This window comes from Rhipicephalus microplus, chromosome 1, assembly GCF_043290135.1.
Source record: "Rhipicephalus microplus isolate Deutch F79 chromosome 1, USDA_Rmic, whole genome shotgun sequence".
In the NCBI taxonomy this organism is placed as follows: Eukaryota; Metazoa; Arthropoda; class Arachnida; order Ixodida; family Ixodidae; genus Rhipicephalus; species Rhipicephalus microplus.
The window spans coordinates 189,460,328-189,479,933 of record NC_134700.1 but is presented as its reverse complement, the minus strand read 5'-3'; the positions used below and the strand labels follow the sequence as shown (position 1 = coordinate 189,479,933).

The window sequence follows — 19,606 nt, the reverse complement described above, 5'->3', positions numbered from 1 at the left end:
CACACCGGTCAACGCAGGCGAACGCTGATGATGACGTAAATGTTGCCCCACTTCGACAACTTGTGCTATGCGAAATTTTGTAAGAGAAAGAATTTGTAAAGCCTGAAATTTTATCTTCGCCTGTGCATTTTAAACAGTCGCAGAGGTAACAGGACGAATTGATGGAGGAATAACTGGTAGCCAATTATATTAGACTGCTGGCATATTTGCTACCATTGATATTGCGTATTTTTGACGCCTATCTAGCTTGATTTTCTAAGTAACTGTGAAGGATAAATTTATTTTATATGAAGGGTGTGTGATATATTGTGGTACTCGCTATGCCATAATCATTCATTGTGTAGCCCAAAAATATGATGTAAACCAATAACCTCCTGCACCTAAGTACTCTGGTTCGTGCGGTGTATTAGACCCTCTTTTACGGAGAAAGAGAGAGAAAAAGAAATAAAAGGAAGAGACAGGGAAGTTAACCTAGAAGAACTGGTTTGCTACCCTGTAGGGGGGTGGGGAAAAGGGACGGAAAGAGGATAGAGATAGAGAGATATAAAATTATAAAAGGAAAAAAATCTCATGCGCACACATTCAGGGAGTTCTGATCACAGTCGTTTGGACAAGCCGGTTGAACGCAAGAAGTGCAGGAGCGCCTTCACAGCCTTCTTCTGTGACATAAAGTCCTGTCGGTAGCGCAGGATTCGTTCTTCTGAAAGAGGCTGGTTGTCCAGTTCATCTAGTGCATTGCAGAGTGACTGTCTCTGCGAGCAGTATTGTGGGCATTCACACAGAATGTGCCAGGTTGCTTCGTCACTGTCACAATGGTCGCATGCAGCAGTGTCAGCCATTCCTATGCGGAACGCGTATGCATTGGTAAATGCGACCACCAACCATAATCTGCACAGCATAGTAGCGTCTCGTCGGCGTAATTCCGGAGGAATTGGAAGACAGAGTTGGGTCTAAGGTACATTACCATGCATGGATGAAATGTGGCTCGTTCCATTGTGAAGTGGTGCGCTTGCGAGCAAGCATGTGGTTTCCGCGCAGCGTCAGTTCTGGAAAGCGGAATTCATATTTTATTGCTTTCAGTATGGGCAGAACGGGCAGCTCGATCGACCCGTTCATTGCCAATTATTCCACAATGACTTGGAAGCCATTTAAAGGCTATTTCATGTCCTTTCTCAATGAATTCGTGAGTATTTTCTGCAATCTCGAATACCAGCTGTTCGTACGGGCCGTGGCGTAAAGGTGATAGAAGGGATTGCAGTGCCGCCTTTGAGTCACTGAATATTGTCAATTTTTGTGGCTGTTGATCGCTGATGAATTGCAATGCGGCACGAAGAGCTGTGAGCTCTGCTCCCGTTGATGTAGTAAGGTGGGAGGTCTTGTATTTTCTTGTGTCTTTTATCGGTATAACAAATGAAGCCGTTGAACTCTTCTGTAAAACAGAGCCGTCGGTGTATACGTGTATACAGCATTGATACGTCTCGTATAACAAAAGCAAGCTGCCTAAGAGCAGGTGATGATATATCTGCTTTTTTCTGGATGCCAGGTATAGTTAGCCTGATGTTAGCCTGAGTCAGGCACCAAGGAGGAGTCGAAGGCCTGGCCGCGGGTGTGAAGCATGTTGGCAAAGACTCGCGATATGTGGTTACCGTTTGGTAAAATGACGAACGTGGTCTGTGTGTTGGTAAAAAGGCTAGGTGGTAGCAGAGTGTCCGAGCAATATGCCTTATATGTGTCCTGAGTGCCTCAACGTCGATATGTGTCGTGATGAGGTGGTCACCGGCAATTGCTATAGTAGCCATTTCGACGCACTACGAGGCAAGCCGAGGCAAATCCGCAGTGCCTGGGACTGAACACTCTGTAGCGTTCGAAGGTTTGTTTTGCTTGCATTGGTCAATGCCGGTAAGCTGTACCGCAGGAAACCGAGAAAATGTACCGTGTACAGCTGTAGCATTGCACTGGGAGACATTCCCCAAGTCGTCCCTGCAATGAACTTCAATATATTACAGATGTCCATTAACCGTTTCTTCATGTACGAAACGTGATCGCTCCATGATAGATTCCTGTCAATTATGACGCCCAAAAACTTGTGTGATCGAACGTATGGTACAGTTAGACCATTGATGCTTATAGTGTACTTATGCATAGGCTTTCGTGTAAAAGCTACGAGGGCACATTTCTCGGAAGAAATTTTCAAGCCTCGATTGCGGAGGTAACTTGATGTTTCAGTGGCAGCTTTTTGAATTTTCCCTCGTAACTGCAGGCGTGTTACCGCCGATGCCCAACGCAGATATCATCTGGCTAACCTCCCTGTCCTTCCTCTTTCAATCCTCCTCCTCCTCATTTGCGTACATTGATAGCCTGACTGTGCCCGGCAGATGCTCAGTGAGAGCAAATAACGTGAGATTGAACAGCACAGGGCTGAGTACGCAACCCTGGGGAACGCCACGGTGGCTGTAATGTGGAGAAGTTTGGTCATCTTCAGTGCTCACAAAGAAGGATCGCATTGATAAATAACTACGTATCCAGCTATACACCCGACCACCTACTCCTACATCTTCGAAAGTGGTGAGAACAGCTTCATGCGTAGCGTTGTCATACGCCCCTTTGACGTCTAGGAACAAAGTTGCGCAAAGACGCTTACGGCCTTTCTCGTGTTGGACGTAAGTGACCAAATCGACTACGTTGTCAATCGATGATCGACCGCACTGAAATCCTGCCATGGCATCTTGGTAGATGTTGTTACACTCCAAGTACCACTCCAGGCGTCCCAAGACCACCCTCTCGATAACTTTGCCTACGCAACTGGCCAATGTGATCGGGCGATAAGATGAGAGCTCCAATGGTGACTTGCCTGGCTTCAGAAGTGGAACTAGGCGACTTGTCGTCCAGCTTGTCGGGACCATTCCATCTTGCGAGGATTTGCTGTACAACTCCAGGAGGAGGATTCGTGCGCGTTCACCCAGATGACACAGGGCCCTCTAAGAAATTCTATCTGGCCCTGGTGCCGACGTGCGTCCACACAAAGCTAGTGCTGCTCTGAGCTCAACGATGGAAAAAGGCTTATTCATGCGGGAACCCAGTGTTTGTGGACATTTGGTCGAGGGCAATAGGCTATTGGGCACTGCAAGTGACCCAGATACTCTGGCACAGAAGTCTTCTGCCACGTCAATGCCGCGTTTCTGTTCAGCAAGTGCGAGAGCTCTGAATGGTTAACACTGAGTGGGTTTTGTGCGGAGACGTCGTACCATCTTCCACAATAGGGATAAATTTTTTCGTGGGTCAAGCGACTCACAAAAAGCAGCCCAACTTCGTGACTCGAGTTGATTTATCCGGAGCCCAATCTCTTTTGTATACGTCGAGCAACTCGGAAGTCTTCTATTGCCTCCGTGCGTCGGTATCTTCGTTCAGCACGTCGTCGATTTGCTCGAAGTCGTTTTAGCTCGATGTCAAATTCCATTACTTTGAAAGAGCAGGTGAGGGTACACGTAGTGTCGTCTATTGTGCTTTTAATTATCTCCTTTATGTTGAGGCATCTGTTTGCTTCACAATGCTCTTTCATGCGAGACTTAAATTTCAACCAGTCCACTCTCTGAACACTACCACGTATCCTAGCATGGGACAATCCTTCGATTTTGACGTAAGTGGGAATGTGGTCACTTCCATGCGTTTCTATGTCTGGAAACCACTCAGCATGCCTGACGAGACCTCCCGAGACAAAGGCCAGGTCAAGGCAGCTGCTATACCTTGAACCACGTAGGAACGTTGGACTGCCGTCATTTAGCAAGAAAAGTTGGTTGTCGGCGGCGAAAGACACCAACTTTCGCCAGGAGAAAAATACATGAAAAACAGTAGGGAACAATACACAATGCTGTGGCTGGTTTGATAGCTTGCCCAGACCGAGGGGAGGCGAGGGGTGTGCAAAGGGGAGTATAGGTAACTTAGAGAAAAGTGGGATAACAAGCTATACGCCAGCACACGCGCACCTGCACTCAATAAAAGGTAGTCTCACCACGGGTCATCGAGAGCCACGAAGGCAAACCCTCGGAACAGGTGGTAATTTTCGTCAATGGCTGTAAAAGAAACCCTAAATCGAAAATGAAGGAAACAAATGGCAGCATATCCACGGAGTGAATGATGGGGAGTGGGGCGAAGCATTCGTCCGTCCATTTTTTCTTGCTTCCGTCCGTTCCTGCGTACGTCTGTGTAACCGTCCATGCGTCCATCCACCCTCCGTGCGTGCATCTGTTCGTGCGTCCGTCCCTGCGTTCGTCCATGCATCCGCGCCTGCGTCCGTTCATGCGTCCATCCATGCATCTGTCTGTGTGGCCGTTCGTCCATCTATTCAGCACTCCAAGTACCACCATCTCGCATCTTTTCATCATATATTCTCCATATAGAAAAACCGCCGTCCAGCGGACATTTCAAGGACTAAGCGGGAGGTGGCACATGCACACTTTCTTACGGCTTGCACTTCGGGTTTACTTCCCACCTTTAACCACCTCAAGTTCATGGTATATACTAGTTCACTGTATTCATGGCTATGCGGCCCAACGCTCGCTAAACCTTCCTAAAACCAAGGAGGTTACTCCCAGCGAGTATAACGTAGCAACCCTTTCTTGTAAGATCGTGCTCAATGTACATGCCAATAGCTGCTAATGGGGATCGCAGCAAGCGTGACCTAAAGGCCGAATGCTCCTGTCTCTCATTCCCTCTTAGCAGCCATTAACATGTGAATTGAGCACTATATTTTATTGTTCAACAACGCACAGAAAAAATCTCTCACCGGAACCACCTTGGAGGTCAAAATCGTAAGGACTGCTATTTCGGGTATGTGCCACTAGTGGTTATGTACTACGAGGGACGCACAATCCACGCCATAAGGAGCTTCGCCCCTAAAAAGGTTCACTGACAATATTCATATGGTTTAACAAGAGCTCTGAGCGTAGGTGCGTAGGTATTTGATTCTGAGGTAAGCTGAGGTGCAAATGTCTAGCTAGCCAGTCAATCAACTGTCCAGTTAGGCAGCGCGTGAACACGTTCCACAACAGCCGCCGCAGGCAGGCCTTCGTTCATACAACGCTTCATTTTTATGTATGGTATCATGGGACTCCCTCGCCGCATACCGCAATTTAAGGACGTGATCAGCGACCGCACGAAGGCGCACACTACTGTTATGATGGCTACTACTTTGGCGCAGCGCGTGGCCGGGGCGCAACCTGTCGTCTCATCATTGTCATCTCCTCCTTAGTCTCTGCTCGCTGTCACCGTCTTTCGTTCTCACCGTCACCGGATTTAGCTCTCTTTTGCCCTCGTTCGGTTTGCTTGTTATGACGACGCTGATGCCACTTACCGCTGGAACGGGCACCTGGAAGTTGCATCTCAAACTTGTTTCCGGATAACTAGACGTAAAATCCAAGATACCGCAGAAGCGTTTCGCACACGAAGTTCTCCTTCAACAAATGCACGCCATTTTATTCTCCAAATTCTCGCAAGCATGCACGAAATGCGTGTGTTGCGCTGTCATACGCAGCACGAGGAGGCACTGTGATGTGTGGTGCGCGTTCAAAGTGCGCGCCTTCGAAAAGTGCGCGTCACGAAAAAAAACAAAAACAAAAGGAGAAATACCAGAGTGCACGTGCGGTGCTGCTTAAACAAGAATGACGACGTTAAAGAGCGTCAAGCACGAGGATGCGTGGCAGGACGTGAAGTAAACAAAAGGTAAAACATCCAATGGGCAGCGAACACGGAGATTTCAAGGCCCAATGGCTTGACACCACGAAACAGCAGTATCTCCAATGAGAACGAGACAAGTGGGCCAGAGCTGAAGCAGGAGCCTGAGGGGACCAGAGCAAGGGGAATTCGAGGCAGGCAGTGCAAGCGGAAGGTCGTCACCGGACCGGGCGCTGAAGATGGGCCGTTGGGTTCCGGACCCGAGCCTACAGGACTTCCACCGGCCGGGGCCTCCTGCTGTCGGGTTCCCGCTCCAAAGGACCGTGGCCATCCGGTCCTGAACTCCTTTCCAGGGCCTGCGGACTTTGGTTCCGGCAGGCGAGCTACAGCCGTCGGGCTCCGGGCCCGAGCTGTGCGCCCAGCTGCTTGACTAGGTCGACCCTAGTTCCCGGACGCGTCGCCACCAGCCTGCGTTCTCCCGTCTCCGACGTGTCCACGCTCCTCAAGCCGAAACCATCACGATTTGGTAGGGCTTTTCGACGTGTCGCCAGCAGCCAGCGTTCCCTCGTCCTCGTCCAGCCCACGCAGTGACGCAGGAGTCACGGCGTTCCGGTTTCTCATCACCGCCGAAAACCAACTTGTGGGTGAGACTGCACCGATACTCTTGCGCTACTCCCATCACTCAGCCTCTTTCGAACGTTAGGTTTAGTTACTGACTTTGAACGTTCTTGTTGGGTGTTTACAGATGTGTTTCGTCATGTCCAGTCAACTGTTTATTAAGTGTTTTGTTTTGTGAGGAATCTTTGCCTTTTTACTTTTCAATTAAACTTTTTTGTGTGTTTCTTGGAAACCGAACGGCTTTGTCCTTATTAACAAAACTCTCTGAGGCTCAGCCCGGGAGAAAAACAAATCAGCAACAAGAACCCTGCATCACAAATTGGCGTCCGCGACAGGACAAAGTCGTTTGTTTTTCCAGTAGATTTTTTGACGCGGTTAACACGATGACGAACACGTGGGAGTTAATTGAGTTGGCGGATAAAATGGGACTGACGGGAGCGGAGTTTAGAGTATGGTACGAGGAGCGGATGGAGAGGGAGCGTGAGCAACGGGCTGCAGAACGAAAGGCGGCGAAGGAAAAGCTTGAATTGGTGCTTAGAGCTAAGAAGGAGGAGCTAGAGCGCGTAACGCGTGAAAATAAAGTGTTGCTAGAGCGTCAGACACGCATACTGAAGCAGCAGCTCCAATTAGAGAGGGTGGACTTCGAGCGGCGACTCGAGCTTGCGATGGCGAAAAGGGGGCAGCTGGCGATGCAGAAGGTCGAGCAAGCGGTGAATGTTTGCTCCGGTAGCAGCGTTTGCTGGAGGGAAGTCGATTCCTGCAAGGTTGGCCTCGAGCCTCGCGACAGCCTTACTTCGGAGCGAGAAGCTCAGATAGAGGAAGGCAGAGAGGTGGACAGCCAAGAAGGCAGGAGTCATGAGGAGTTTGTTGAAGCGACGGAAAGCTCCTCTGGCTTGGAACACATTACTTCCGTTAGCTGCTTGGGGACCTCTGAGAGGCCAAGCACCTATGAAGAAGAGCGCCTGGATATGGGCGACCTAGAAGCTGTGGAAAATGTTGTGGAGCAAAGCTTCGATAGCAGGGAACAAAGACGCTCCATTCAGAATGAGGTGTGTATCAGAACGTCGCAGAGGCCGAGCACATTTCGGGAAGGGGTAGGGCTACCTCTCAATAGCTCCATGGAAGGAGCGCTAGAACGTCATTGGGAAGATGGCAGCGAATGCCATGAAGGCTCTGATATAGTGGCCACTGATTGTTTTGTACCGACAGAGGTAGCAGCAGGCACCACGTCAATGGTCTTAGACCATACGTATATCTCACTCAGAGAGAGAGGGGATTCTAGTTCACAGGATAGCGTAACTGCTATTTGTCCGAGAAAACACGATGGGAGTGCTGAAGCACTCTTCAAAATAAACAGTATCGAATCGGAGGTGGGCTCGATGGTAGGTATGGAGAATGCCAGACAGGGTCTTGAACCTGAGAACGTGATTGGTTTTGAACCTATAATTAAGTCCACTCAAGATGAGCTGTATAATGACCGAGCACAACGGCATCCCTTCTCAAGAATCCAGGAACCTCACACGCTTGTCGGAGCGTTTGGGCTTGCTGAGGGCACCCCGAGCTTGTGTTCATTAGATGGTGAACTAAAAGAAAGCATTTGTGTGAGAGATTGTGGCATTTGGACATTCGTGTCTCAGTGCGTTTCGTGTCGACGCCGACGGCTCGAGACCGCGCCCTGTTCCTCTGTGACCGGTAAGCGTTCATGTGGCCGGCGGGGGCGCAGACACGCGTTTCAGCGAAAGTGCATAAAAGCATGTTTGCCACAGTTACTTTCGAAACGTGCGAGAAGGGCAGTGCGTCTGGTTTGGGACGCGATAACCTGAGTGTAGGGTTAGAAAACCGGTAGCTCTTTCTGGACTTCGACTTTTAGATGCGGACACAAGTAGCTTTGTCCATAGTCGATTTTGTAGTAAAAAGGTTTATTCCGGGTTTCAGAACTTTTAAATGCAATTGGGTGAATCTAAAGTTTAAGTGTGGACATTTGGACGATGTAGCGAACTGTAGCCCGGTGATGTGTTGAACTGCGTGGTGCAAATATGTGGTTTAATTGTGACGTAGTGCAGAACGCGCACTCATCGGCAGTTTTTTTTTTTCTAAAAAAAAAAAAAAACTTGAATAAAAGGGGGGCGTATGTGATGTGTGGTGCGCGTTCAAAGTGCGCGCCTTCGAAAAGTGCGCGTCACGAAAAAAAACAAAAACAAAAGGAGAAATACCAGAGTGCACGTGCGGTGCTGCTTAAACAAGAATGACGACGTTAAAGAGCGTCAAGCACGAGGATGCGTGGCAGGACGTGAAGTAAACAAAAGGTAAAACATCCAATGGGCAGCGAACACGGAGATTTCAAGGCCCAATGGCTTGACACCACGAAACAGCAGTATCTCCAATGAGAACGAGACAAGTGGGCCAGAGCTGAAGCAGGAGCCTGAGGGGACCAGAGCAAGGGGAATTCGAGGCAGGCAGTGCAAGCGGAAGGTCGTCACCGGACCGGGCGCTGAAGATGGGCCGTTGGGTTCCGGACCCGAGCCTACAGGACTTCCACCGGCCGGGGCCTCCTGCTGTCGGGTTCCCGCTCCAAAGGACCGTGGCCATCCGGTCCTGAACTCCTTTCCAGGGCCTGCGGACTTTGGTTCCGGCAGGCGAGCTACAGCCGTCGGGCTCCGGGCCCGAGCTGTGCGCCCAGCTGCTTGACTAGGTCGACCCTAGTTCCCGGACGCGTCGCCACCAGCCTGCGTTCTCCCGTCTCCGACGTGTCCACGCTCCTCAAGCCGAAACCATCACGATTTGGTAGGGCTTTTCGACGTGTCGCCAGCAGCCAGCGTTCCCTCGTCCTCGTCCAGCCCACGCAGTGACGCAGGAGTCACGGCGTTCCGGTTTCTCATCACCGCCGAAAACCAACTTGTGGGTGAGACTGCACCGATACTCTTGCGCTACTCCCATCACTCAGCCTCTTTCGAACGTTAGGTTTAGTTACTGACTTTGAACGTTCTTGTTGGGTGTTTACAGATGTGTTTCGTCATGTCCAGTCAACTGTTTATTAAGTGTTTTGTTTTGTGAGGAATCTTTGCCTTTTTACTTTTCAATTAAACTTTTTTGTGTGTTTCTTGGAAACCGAACGGCTTTGTCCTTATTAACAAAACTCTCTGAGGCTCAGCCCGGGAGAAAAACAAATCAGCAACAAGAACCCTGCATCACAGGCACGAGGCAGTGCAGGCGCTTGCACAGATGCTCACTGTGCTCCGACTTTGCTTTGAACTTTGAATGCTGTTTCAACCAGGCCCCTCTTGAGCAAGTGCTCTCACTGGAGGCAATGTTTCTACTAAGTAATATATATATGTGGGGTTGAACGTCCCAAAACCACCACATGATTATAAGAGATGCCGTAGTGAAGGACTCCGCAAATTTCATCCCCCTGGAGTTCTTTGACGTTCACACAAATCTGAACACATGGGCCTACAGCATTTTTGCCTCTATCGAAAACGCAGCCACCGCAGCCGGGATTCGATCCCCAGCCGCCGAGTAACTTGGATCCACGGCGGGGTGGAACACTTGTAGTCCTTGAAAAATATAACGTAGCGCCAACTGCATTCCTTCACTTCTGCCTCCTCACCTAGCAGCTGCAGCAGCGCCCTTAGCGTGCCCTGAAGGAAACTACGAGTTTTCCCCATTGTAGTGAAAATAACTTCTGTCAGGAGAATATAGTACCTGTGTATGCTGCCACTGACACAGCAGGTCGGCGAACCAAAGCATCCCGAACCGCCATTCTAACAGCCTCAAGCGCTTTGAACCTCGTACCGCGCACCGATCAAGTGAAGAACTCAGGCACACAAGAATAAAATGGTGCTCGCACACGATCTTCTGAAAAGGTAGTGCGGCACTCTTATTAAGAATTAGCGATTTGTTAGCGCCAGCAAGTTTGCGTTGGTGCTGACATGCATCTGGAGTGCGCAGTTCCTCTCCATAAAATTATGTACCATATAGTAAAGTACTGTTAGGCACCGTGCATTAAAATGCTGCAATTGCTTTTTTTATCCAATAAAATGTCTTATTTGTTGATACCTTATATACTTTTTTATTTCAAGGGCTCAGACCCCCGCCCTCCATGTATGCGGCACTTACGACCGCAACGCCATCATGCGCTCTACCGGAAGATTTGCACAAGCAGCTTAAGTAATTCTCGGGTTTAACTAGCTAACCAACTGGAATTTAGCTAATAACTAATTATATGGAATGAGGAATTAACTGGAATTCACAAAGCGCAGGAGGTGCCTGAACATTGACACAAATGGCACTACTTTAGTTGACTGAAAAAATTGCGCTACAGTTGCTGCGGAGAATGAAGTTAGGGAGAAGACAAGAAATGAAGTACATAGTACAAGCGCAAATGGTTACAGCAGCAACTGTAGTGCAATATTTTTAGTGATGAAAAACCAACTAGCTCAACACCTCACTTTGATACTTTAGTTATTTTTCAGGAACTTGAAGTTTCTGCATGTGGAATTTTCTTCTTCAACGAAGCTATTGGGTATCTCATTGTGCTTGTGTGCATACTTTGTACACTCTCTCTCATCCAAAATTGTGTCGCAAGACAGGGCAAGTGCGCTAAAGGGGTGGCAGAAGGAAAGAGTGGCTTATACTGACATAAGCTGACGAGCCTTATTGAGGGAGTTCAGCGGAAATACAGCAGTAGAAGAAGGCGAACGTAGAGATGGCAGCGAGGGGGGAGGGAAGGCACATGGCTTGTGTCGATTCCTTCTCTGCGTCAAAAGGGTGAAAGTCGCCCACCAACTATGGGCCGTCCAGCAGGCCCAGGAAGCGGCCGCCAGGTACTCCCTGTTGCTCCCTTAGAGGGAGACGCCCGCTACGCGCTAAGCGCGTCCTGCAGGACTGAAATAGTTTTCGAAGATGACAGTCTTTCTTGGGGACCTTCCACGCAAAATTTTTGGTCTGTCTGTCGGTCTGTCTATACATTTGTCTGTTTATCCACTCTTAACGGCATCGAGTATTTGAAACGGTCGACCCCCTCCGCAGCGTCCACCAATGCTGCTCAAGGTTGAACGTTCATACTAGTGCGATTGTCAATTAAAAAAGCAATTATTGCGCATGTCTGGGGCACCAAAGCAACACGTATATATTCTGCATGTGCGTCGTTCACTAGAAAAGGCATACATAAGTAATTTTAAGGACCGCAGCGCTTATCACGGTGCGATGACCATGCAACACTTGCACGGAACGCGGAGTGTTTCCAACGCTTTGCTAAGATGAGACAGTGGTGGCACCTAACCGTCTCCTAGCGTTGTACACCTTATCACCTCTGAGACGGGCACGCCCACCCGTCTCAAAGCCGCGCGATTTGTTTTGTAAAAAAACTGCCAGGTGGCGCTCATATAACACGTGTGACGTTACTTGATGCGCTCGTTCGCCTCCACTGCACGCTCGAGGCACTCTAACGCAGCGCCTACAGAATGCCACTCACCGATTTTCTTGCGCAGAACATCAAATAAATGTCTTGTTCACTCTCTCCACACGCAAGACTATCGTCTTTCGATGATATTTGCAGAAACATGTAGATACGGGGCCAATTTTTTCATTCCATTACATTGGAGTTTGGTTGGAGCATAAAGCTGAAGCATGCGTGTCACGTGTGAGCAGCGACTAAATATGATAATTTCATGGTCATTCGGCCTGTTTTTGTTGTATGTCTACCACACCAGATTGAATCTTTTGCTGCTGCTCCTGTTAGCTGCTTTTCAAGAGAATAACTTGAATGGTGCAAATGAAGTGTGGCACAGGAAAGGGTTGCATTTTCGCAGGCCTTTTCTCACTGACGAAAATAAACCCGGAACTACTGAGGCCGGCTGCATGTAGGTATACCTACTCCAACGATTGCACTTGTAAATAATTATACTGACCTTCTCAGAATTTTGGCTATTAGCCATCTTTCTGCAATAAGGCCGTTTTTAAAAATTTCTTCAGAACACACACAAATAAAAAGTAAATGCAAAAGCCAAAAAACCTTTTTTGAATAGAAGCTATCACGCAGGGGCAGTAAAGTTATTCTAGAATGAAGTATTTGCACATTGACTCTCATATTTATTGAATGCCATGCAGATACCAGTGGTCTCTGATCTTCCAGTGGGACGAAGCATACAAGACCATATTCTCCTCTTTACGGCAGTGCCCGTAATCACGAATCAGCCAGTAGGCATACCGTTATTTAGCCTAGGCGATATTGCACAGTACGAGCGTAACAGAACAGGTGAGTCCACATTATTACAGGTATCAACTAAAGTTGGAGTGACGCTAAGTAAAACAATGTTTTGATTAAGATTGACAAAGTTTACACTGGGAACTCTAACTTCGTTGCAGTAGTGCGCCTAACTGGGCTAAGTCTGTACAGTATTGAAACGACAAGAAACAGCGCTGGATACGGGACTGTGAAAGGAAGACAGAGAAGGGCGCTGAAATAACAACTACTGGTTTATTACTGGGATCTGCAACACATGCAAAAGCTTGGCACAGGAGAACAACAAATACTCGGTGTGTGCGTAGAGAAATACAACTCATCATGCCTGACACCTAGAGACTTAGCTGAGCACTGCGAAGAATGTGACTATCACCCTTTTCTTGAGCGGCGCACCACTTTTGGAAACGTATAGAGAGCGCAGAACACGTGATATTAGTGGAGCTCGCCATATCAGTTCACGTGAAAACGCTTGCGTTAGTGCACCGTCGACTTATTTTCATAACTATGAAGTAAAAACTTGTAAAAAAATGACAGCTTTTTTGTTCACGCATCTAACATGATGTGTGGTCTAGTGGCTAAGGTACTCAGCTGCTGACCCGCAGGTTGCGGGATCGATTCCCGGATGGGGCAGCTGCATTTTAGATGGAGGCGAAAATGCTATAGGTCCATGTGCTCATATTTGGGGCACGTAAAGAACCACGGGTGGTCAAAACTTCCGTAGTCCTCCACTACGGCGTTTTTCATAATCATGGGGTTGTTTTGGGACGTTCAACCCCACATATAAATCAATCATCTGACATGATGACTTCCTGTCTTTCTGCACATATACAGTGTTTGTTTGTTCTTATGTGCCAAGCTTTTGCATATACTGCATATATCTCAGCAACAAACCATAAGTTGTCAATTGAGAGCCCTTGTCTCTCATTCTATCACCATCCCATCCCCAGCACTGTTTGTTCCCGTATATTGTCAAATTCACCACCATTACCTCTTAAATAATAGAAGAAAATTATGGTCAAGGTTTCTTTTTATATTTCTCGCCGAAAGCGCCACTTCCGACATCGCGGATGTCGAAGGGTATCTTTCGTTGCTATGTGGGGTTCAACGTCCCAAAACTACCGTATGATTATGAGAGACACCGTAATGGAGAGCTCTGGAAATTTTATCACCTGGGGTTCTTTACCGTGCACCCATATTCGAGCGAAGCGTATCTTTCGTATCTTGACGACATTGGACAATACATCTAATTTTTACTGATTACGAACTATGACGTATACGTAAGACCTATTAGACACCATCAAAGTGTACGAAATCACAGCGATTGCTGAGGATAATTTAATATGGCGTCGCCCATCGCATTTTCTTTGTTGTGCTTTTTTTGCTTACGAAGTGTTTAATCGCAGCAGTAGTGGGAATTTTAGACTTTCGGAAGAATAATTTGCTGATCTGGGGAAAAGTGTCTTCTTTCTTCAGTGTCTTTTTAAGTGTGTACCGCATCCAGCAACCACGAATACACATTGCAACTTCTGTTTGTCAATCGCGAATGGACAACCTAATGCGGCGCGAGGATATTGTTTATCAATCATGTTGTTTTTTGTTGGTCATATTATTCTTGGTTTGGTCGTTTGACGCCTTAGATAGCCTTACCATTCAGTAAGGTTAAACAGCTACGTTATAAAACGCAAGACGCTCTAAAGCTGCTTCGTTAAGTGACACAAAGAGGCACGAAAGCGTACGAAAAACAAAACCCTGCCTTTCGTTTTGGTCGTCCAATTGCAACTCACGTCGGGTTGTTTCTCACGATCACGGCCCAAAGGGGAGCCCACTCTCGCTCCCTCTTTTCCGAGTCCCCAACCTCAGTGGCATAAACCTGCCAGTGGGACACATTTGTCGGCTACAGAGCATTGTTCTGGTGTTAGCACAGTTGTCGCCTCTCCGGACATTGAAAACAACCATGGTGACCCCGGAGGAGTGAAAGGAGAGAGAGAGTCTAGGAAACGCATACTTATAACAATTCATGGATGACAGGAACGATATCGATACCAGCGGCTGTGGAGGTACTGCACTTTCTCAACACTCAAAATACCACGAGCCCTGAGCCTCCCAACATTATACTCTGCCTACTTTCGAGTCAACCTGCCAGCCAACTAGCGAGAGCTGAGCTGCTCAACATAGGCATGCTACCAGAGGTGAGTAGCGGTTTTCTGTCAGCCCGTAAACCAGAACTAGATCTGTTATTTACTATTAGTGCCTCCAGGGCTGAGCGGACACCAGAACAATGGGAAACTTATTCCAACGTCATTAGAACAGATATTAGACGCGTCTTCCAGTTCTACTGCAAAAACTGCAGCTGCGCCCCTCTGTTGAATAACTGCGGCACTTTTTTAAAGAACGGTACTTATGTTGGTTGGACAATGTTAAAGCACAAAACGTTACCCGGAATGCTAGGAAGTAGTGAACACATGATCAGTACTTCAATTGTGCTAACAAAGAAAAATACGTCCTATGATTTGATAAAAAAAGGAAGTTGCGATTACATGTTCCACTGCTTTGTTAATGGGCGATATCCTATTCTATACGAATCTGTTATTAGGAGACATAATTGTCACAGAACGAGCGCTAAAAATGAGCGCGCCGCCAAATTCTTGCGACAACGGGCGGGAGAAACGCCGCGAGGTCAAAAGAAAAAAAAAGAAAACACGCATCCAGGGCTCCCCGGGCGCGCGACGCCTCTCCTCTCGGAAGCAGCGAAGCGATGAACCTCCTCACCCCACAGCGGCGGCCGGGCAAGCGCTCGATTTTTCCAGAACGAAAGGGGCGTGGTCATACCGAGTTGAATCATCCTCCGGGGAGGGCATTCCAACCGTCTTACTCTCCCCTCAGCCTTCGCCGCGTATCGCGCCGACGAAATGACGAGAAATTTCTGGAAGGTGGCGCGGAAGGTATTTAATCGAGCGGCCGAGACGAGAAATCAGGAGGAGACGGAAGTTAACGCCAGAGCGCGTAGGGATTCCGCCGTGTAGTCGGCGAAGGTTTTGGTCCGTAGGGACGAAGCCGGAGATGAAGAGGATTTCCACCTGAGGGGTGAAGGCTCGGCTACAGGCAAGAGCGTGTGTTTACCGCTATCGAGTGGAGACGCGGGGCAACAGCTGCGTGTGTGAAGCCGACGTGTTCCGGCGAAGAAGTTGAAGTTGGAAGAGTGGCCAATTGAAGACGGGAGGTTTTCCTGGAAGAGAAACTTCGAGGGCTGCGGAACGACAACAACGCTGAACTTTGAGTGAGTGATTCTCGGAAGAGTATCATCTAGACTTTGGTTCCAAGAACTTTGGACTGAATAGGTTTTCTATCTCTTTAGTCTTTAAGTGTCTTGGTTGTTCAATGCATGCGACTGCATTGTAGTGCGTATTGTTGTCCGTGTCCGTTGTTTCAAGTGTGGCTGATTGTATTGTGTAGTACGTTGATTGATTGGTTTGATTGGGGACATATTGTATGCAACTATTGTGGAGTGTGCATTTTTGTGTATTGTTTTCGATCTGCCATTATTGAGAATATAATTTGTTTGTTTATCAACTCTCGGCTCTGACTTGTTCTTTGGGCCACAACCGGCGTCTGCTGGCGCGCCAATAAGGACCACTTCTAAATTGTCCACGCTTTCGTGGTGCGGTTCGGGGGGCCGATACTTCGGCCCTTGGAATTAGCCCGGCGATCGCCTCCCTAATTAACGGGACAGGTGTGACAATAATACACACACTTTGTGTGTGTGTGGGGAGGGGGGGGAGCTCTTGACGTCTTTTCCTTGTATACTACGTTCCCAAATATAGGATAGAAATACTTTTTTGTTAAATGCATTCTTCCGTGAAGAATGGATGTGTGCAAGATATTGGTATTAGTCCGGTGAGCTATCTTTTTTTCGAGTTGGAAACGAGCAGTCATAGATTACCATGAATTTACACATCTTACAGTGAACCCTGTTTATATGTTGCGAGAGCCCACGTGCTTCGCTTACGCAAGAGCTAGATCTTCGCATGGCTCATGCGCAGGCTTACGACAGCTATTTGGCTCCCCGAGATAATGTTCCCGGCTTCAGGTTGGCGGTAATCAATGTCCGGCCCGAATCAAGGGGTCGCATCACGTTACGTTCATCGGATCCAAACGAGTACCCAGACATCGACTTGCGCTTGATGGAGCATCCTCAAGACGTCAGAGTGGCCGCTCAAGGCAAGTGGGTCTGAGCTGTCTGTGATATAGCGTATCTGAACTCATTTCGAAGCTGCCTTAAATGAAAACTACTTGATTTGCTTCAAAGTTTCATGCGATGAAACTGTATTGCTCTAGTTCCAATCTATGCGTAGATTCTCATTACACATGCAGGACGCCAGTAACAAATCTTTTGTGTGACTTGCCTGTTGAAGGGTAAATGAAGTGTTTCTGACTTTGTCGGAAGCAGTCACATCGTATCGTAAGAAATGTGTTCTAATGAGCCAATGAAATCTCATAACTGCACTCCTTGTCAAAAAGTATCTCACGGACAGCATATTCCGTACTATAGCTGCAGAATCTCAATCATAGCTCCAAGTGGTGAAGAGAAATAGGTAAATCAATTAAGAACATTCATAAATCAATGGATTAAAAAGATCTCGAAAGAGCAATTATTCCGTCGCTTAAAATGACCTGTTGTACTTAGCTGAGTCTTGCGATAAATTTGTCGTCCTTTTTACTAGGTGTGAAAGACCAGCAGAAAAACGTCACTCTAGTTGGTCAACTATACATACGCTTTTTGAAGGAGAGAGAAACAGCATGACAGGTGAAAGGCAGCGTGGTTAGCCAGGTTGAATGTGATTTGCTACCCTAGCTGTGATGTAGCTGTGATGTAGCTGTGAAGGGGGAAGGATGGCTAAAGAATGAAGAAATAAAAACAAGTGATATAATCTCACAAATGGTTGTCACGAGTCAGAACTGCAATAATATCCAGTTCAATCGCTGGCATCGTAGAGAAAGATACAAAAAAAAGGCTTATCAGTATTGTTACATATATCCTGGCATCGCTAGTCTGGTTTCAATAACATTCACTTTATTTGAAGCCCAGCGGAACGAGATTCTAACGACGACTTACTTGGTCAGACTGCCACACACTGCGGATATGAAGTGGCTCATACTATTGGCTACGTGGCACATGGGTGTTTAGTAAACAAGACAGTTCAATCAAAAAGTCTTCCTAGAGAACGTGGCTCACGTATACATAAAAGAAACTTACCTGCTCTTCATCGCAGGCACAAAGATCTTCATAGACAAGATACTAAGCACACATGCCATGAGGGAAATTGGCGCGAAGCCATGGGACGTTACCTTCCCTCCTTGTGCCGATGCGGGACCGCGGTGGAGCTTGGAATACATCGAGTGCCTCTTCCGACACATGGCGAATCCTGGGTGGCACGTTTGCTGTTCTGCACCCATGGGCTCGCATACGAACGCAGTCGTGGACGAACGCCTTAAGTATGAATATTAGATAAATACGCAAGTTAGAGAAGGGCATTCGATTTCATTTAGGCGCAGTGTCCGACTGAAGACAACGCGTGAAATACGCCAGCAGTATGCTCGGAAGAAGCCATGCGGATCTCAGCAGCTTTTGCTTATCTTGTCGAGAAGCAGTAATCTATAGATGTCTTACAGCTATGTCACAGCACAAACCCGCCGCGACCCAGTTTTTGTGATCTCGTGCTCAATAATGTTTTCGGTACATCGTCTGCCGGATATTTTGTTACGCATGCACAGGGGCCTACTATTTTAGTAATAATATTATTTGGTGGGGTTGAACACCCTAAAACCAGCATATGATTATGAGAGACGCCGTAGCGGAGAGCTCCGGTAATTTAGACCACTGGGGGTTCTTTAACGTGTACCTAAATATAAACACACGGACCTCAAGCAGTTTCGCCTCCATCGAAGATGCGGCTGCCATGGCCGGGATTCAATTCCGCGACTTCAGCAGCCGAGCGCCTTATCCAATAGACCGCCGTGGCGGGTGGGACAAAGCCTTTGGGTGGACATCGCTAGTCTATTGAAACAGCTTAGCCCCCCACGTGGGCGTGCCGGCGTGACGTCATCATAGCCGCCATCGGAGTACCAGTACTTTAAGAACCTGCGTCTGAGACGTCATGTGCAAAAGACTATTAGGATCGACAAAATGAAATATAAACATTCCTCGCTCAATAAAAAAGTGGTGTAGTAAACACTACTTTTTCTTGAGACCAACATCCTGAGACACCGTCCTAAAGGAGCACCATCTTTTTTTTTTTCGGATGTTCATATTGAGCGTCAAGTGTACGTCCAGAATCGCAAGACCATGCCCGAAAGGCTACAATATGTAGCCTCACACGCACGTAATAATTTAAAGTGAGAACCTTTGCACAGACAGTATCGGTATTGCTTTCGAAGCGCCTGTGTCTGTACGTCATGACCATGAAGGTTCTCGTGGTGTTGCACCATGCTGCAGCATATTGGCGCTTACTCCCACACACTGAGTTGTGTTCTTGGTTGCCAGCTTACGACATTAGGCTCCTCGAGCAGCCGAGAGCCCAGACCACTCAACATTAGCTGCTACCAAGTGTTCGCTCTTTCAGCCATGATGAGTATAGTTACAGCATAACTCAGAAAAAGTTTCGCCGCAAGGTCGACACATTCAGCACGGTAGCGACAATTGTGAATGTTACACGAGGAAAGGCCGGCCACTATTTTGGATCTGAGGGCGCATAACTTTACATAACGCCACAGATTAAACAAATATGGCCACGCCAGGGAGCGCAGCTCATTTCCTCGCGGCTGTCGTCTCGAAGAGAACGCTGATGCCTGTCAAAATAGCACACGCGCGTCAGCTTTCACTTCCACACCCTTATTATCGAAGTTCGCATGATGAAACTTATGATCAAAGTTAGCTTCTGCTTGAGGATCTGTATACGGAAGGCCTCGCACGTGGGGGCGATGTCTTGCAGAGCAGCGGAGATTAACGGCTTTTTTTCATATCTGCTTTAGCTGTGTTCATCCCCAGTACGGTCCTGTTTTTACTTGCACGTAGAA

The 19,606-nt window shown here is 47.8% G+C and overlaps 2 protein-coding genes across 3 annotated transcripts in view; one reads left to right on the top strand and one right to left on the bottom strand.

Moving 5' to 3' along the window:
- The window catches only part of LOC142803614 (uncharacterized), a 110,331-nt gene that overhangs the window by 34,255 nt on the left and 56,470 nt on the right, over positions 1–19,606 (bottom strand). The window lies entirely within an intron of this gene.
- The window catches only part of LOC119183420 (glucose dehydrogenase [FAD, quinone]-like), a 31,408-nt gene that overhangs the window by 10,559 nt on the left and 1,243 nt on the right, over positions 1–19,606 (top strand). Inside the window, exons 7-10 of the mRNA XM_075888970.1 lie at positions 12,397–12,544; positions 14,561–14,721; positions 16,573–16,750; positions 17,803–18,025. Coding sequence (XP_075745085.1) covers positions 12,397–12,544; positions 14,561–14,721; positions 16,573–16,750; positions 17,803–18,025 — 710 coding nt within the window. The remainder of the gene's footprint in view (positions 1–12,396; positions 12,545–14,560; positions 14,722–16,572; positions 16,751–17,802; positions 18,026–19,606) is intronic.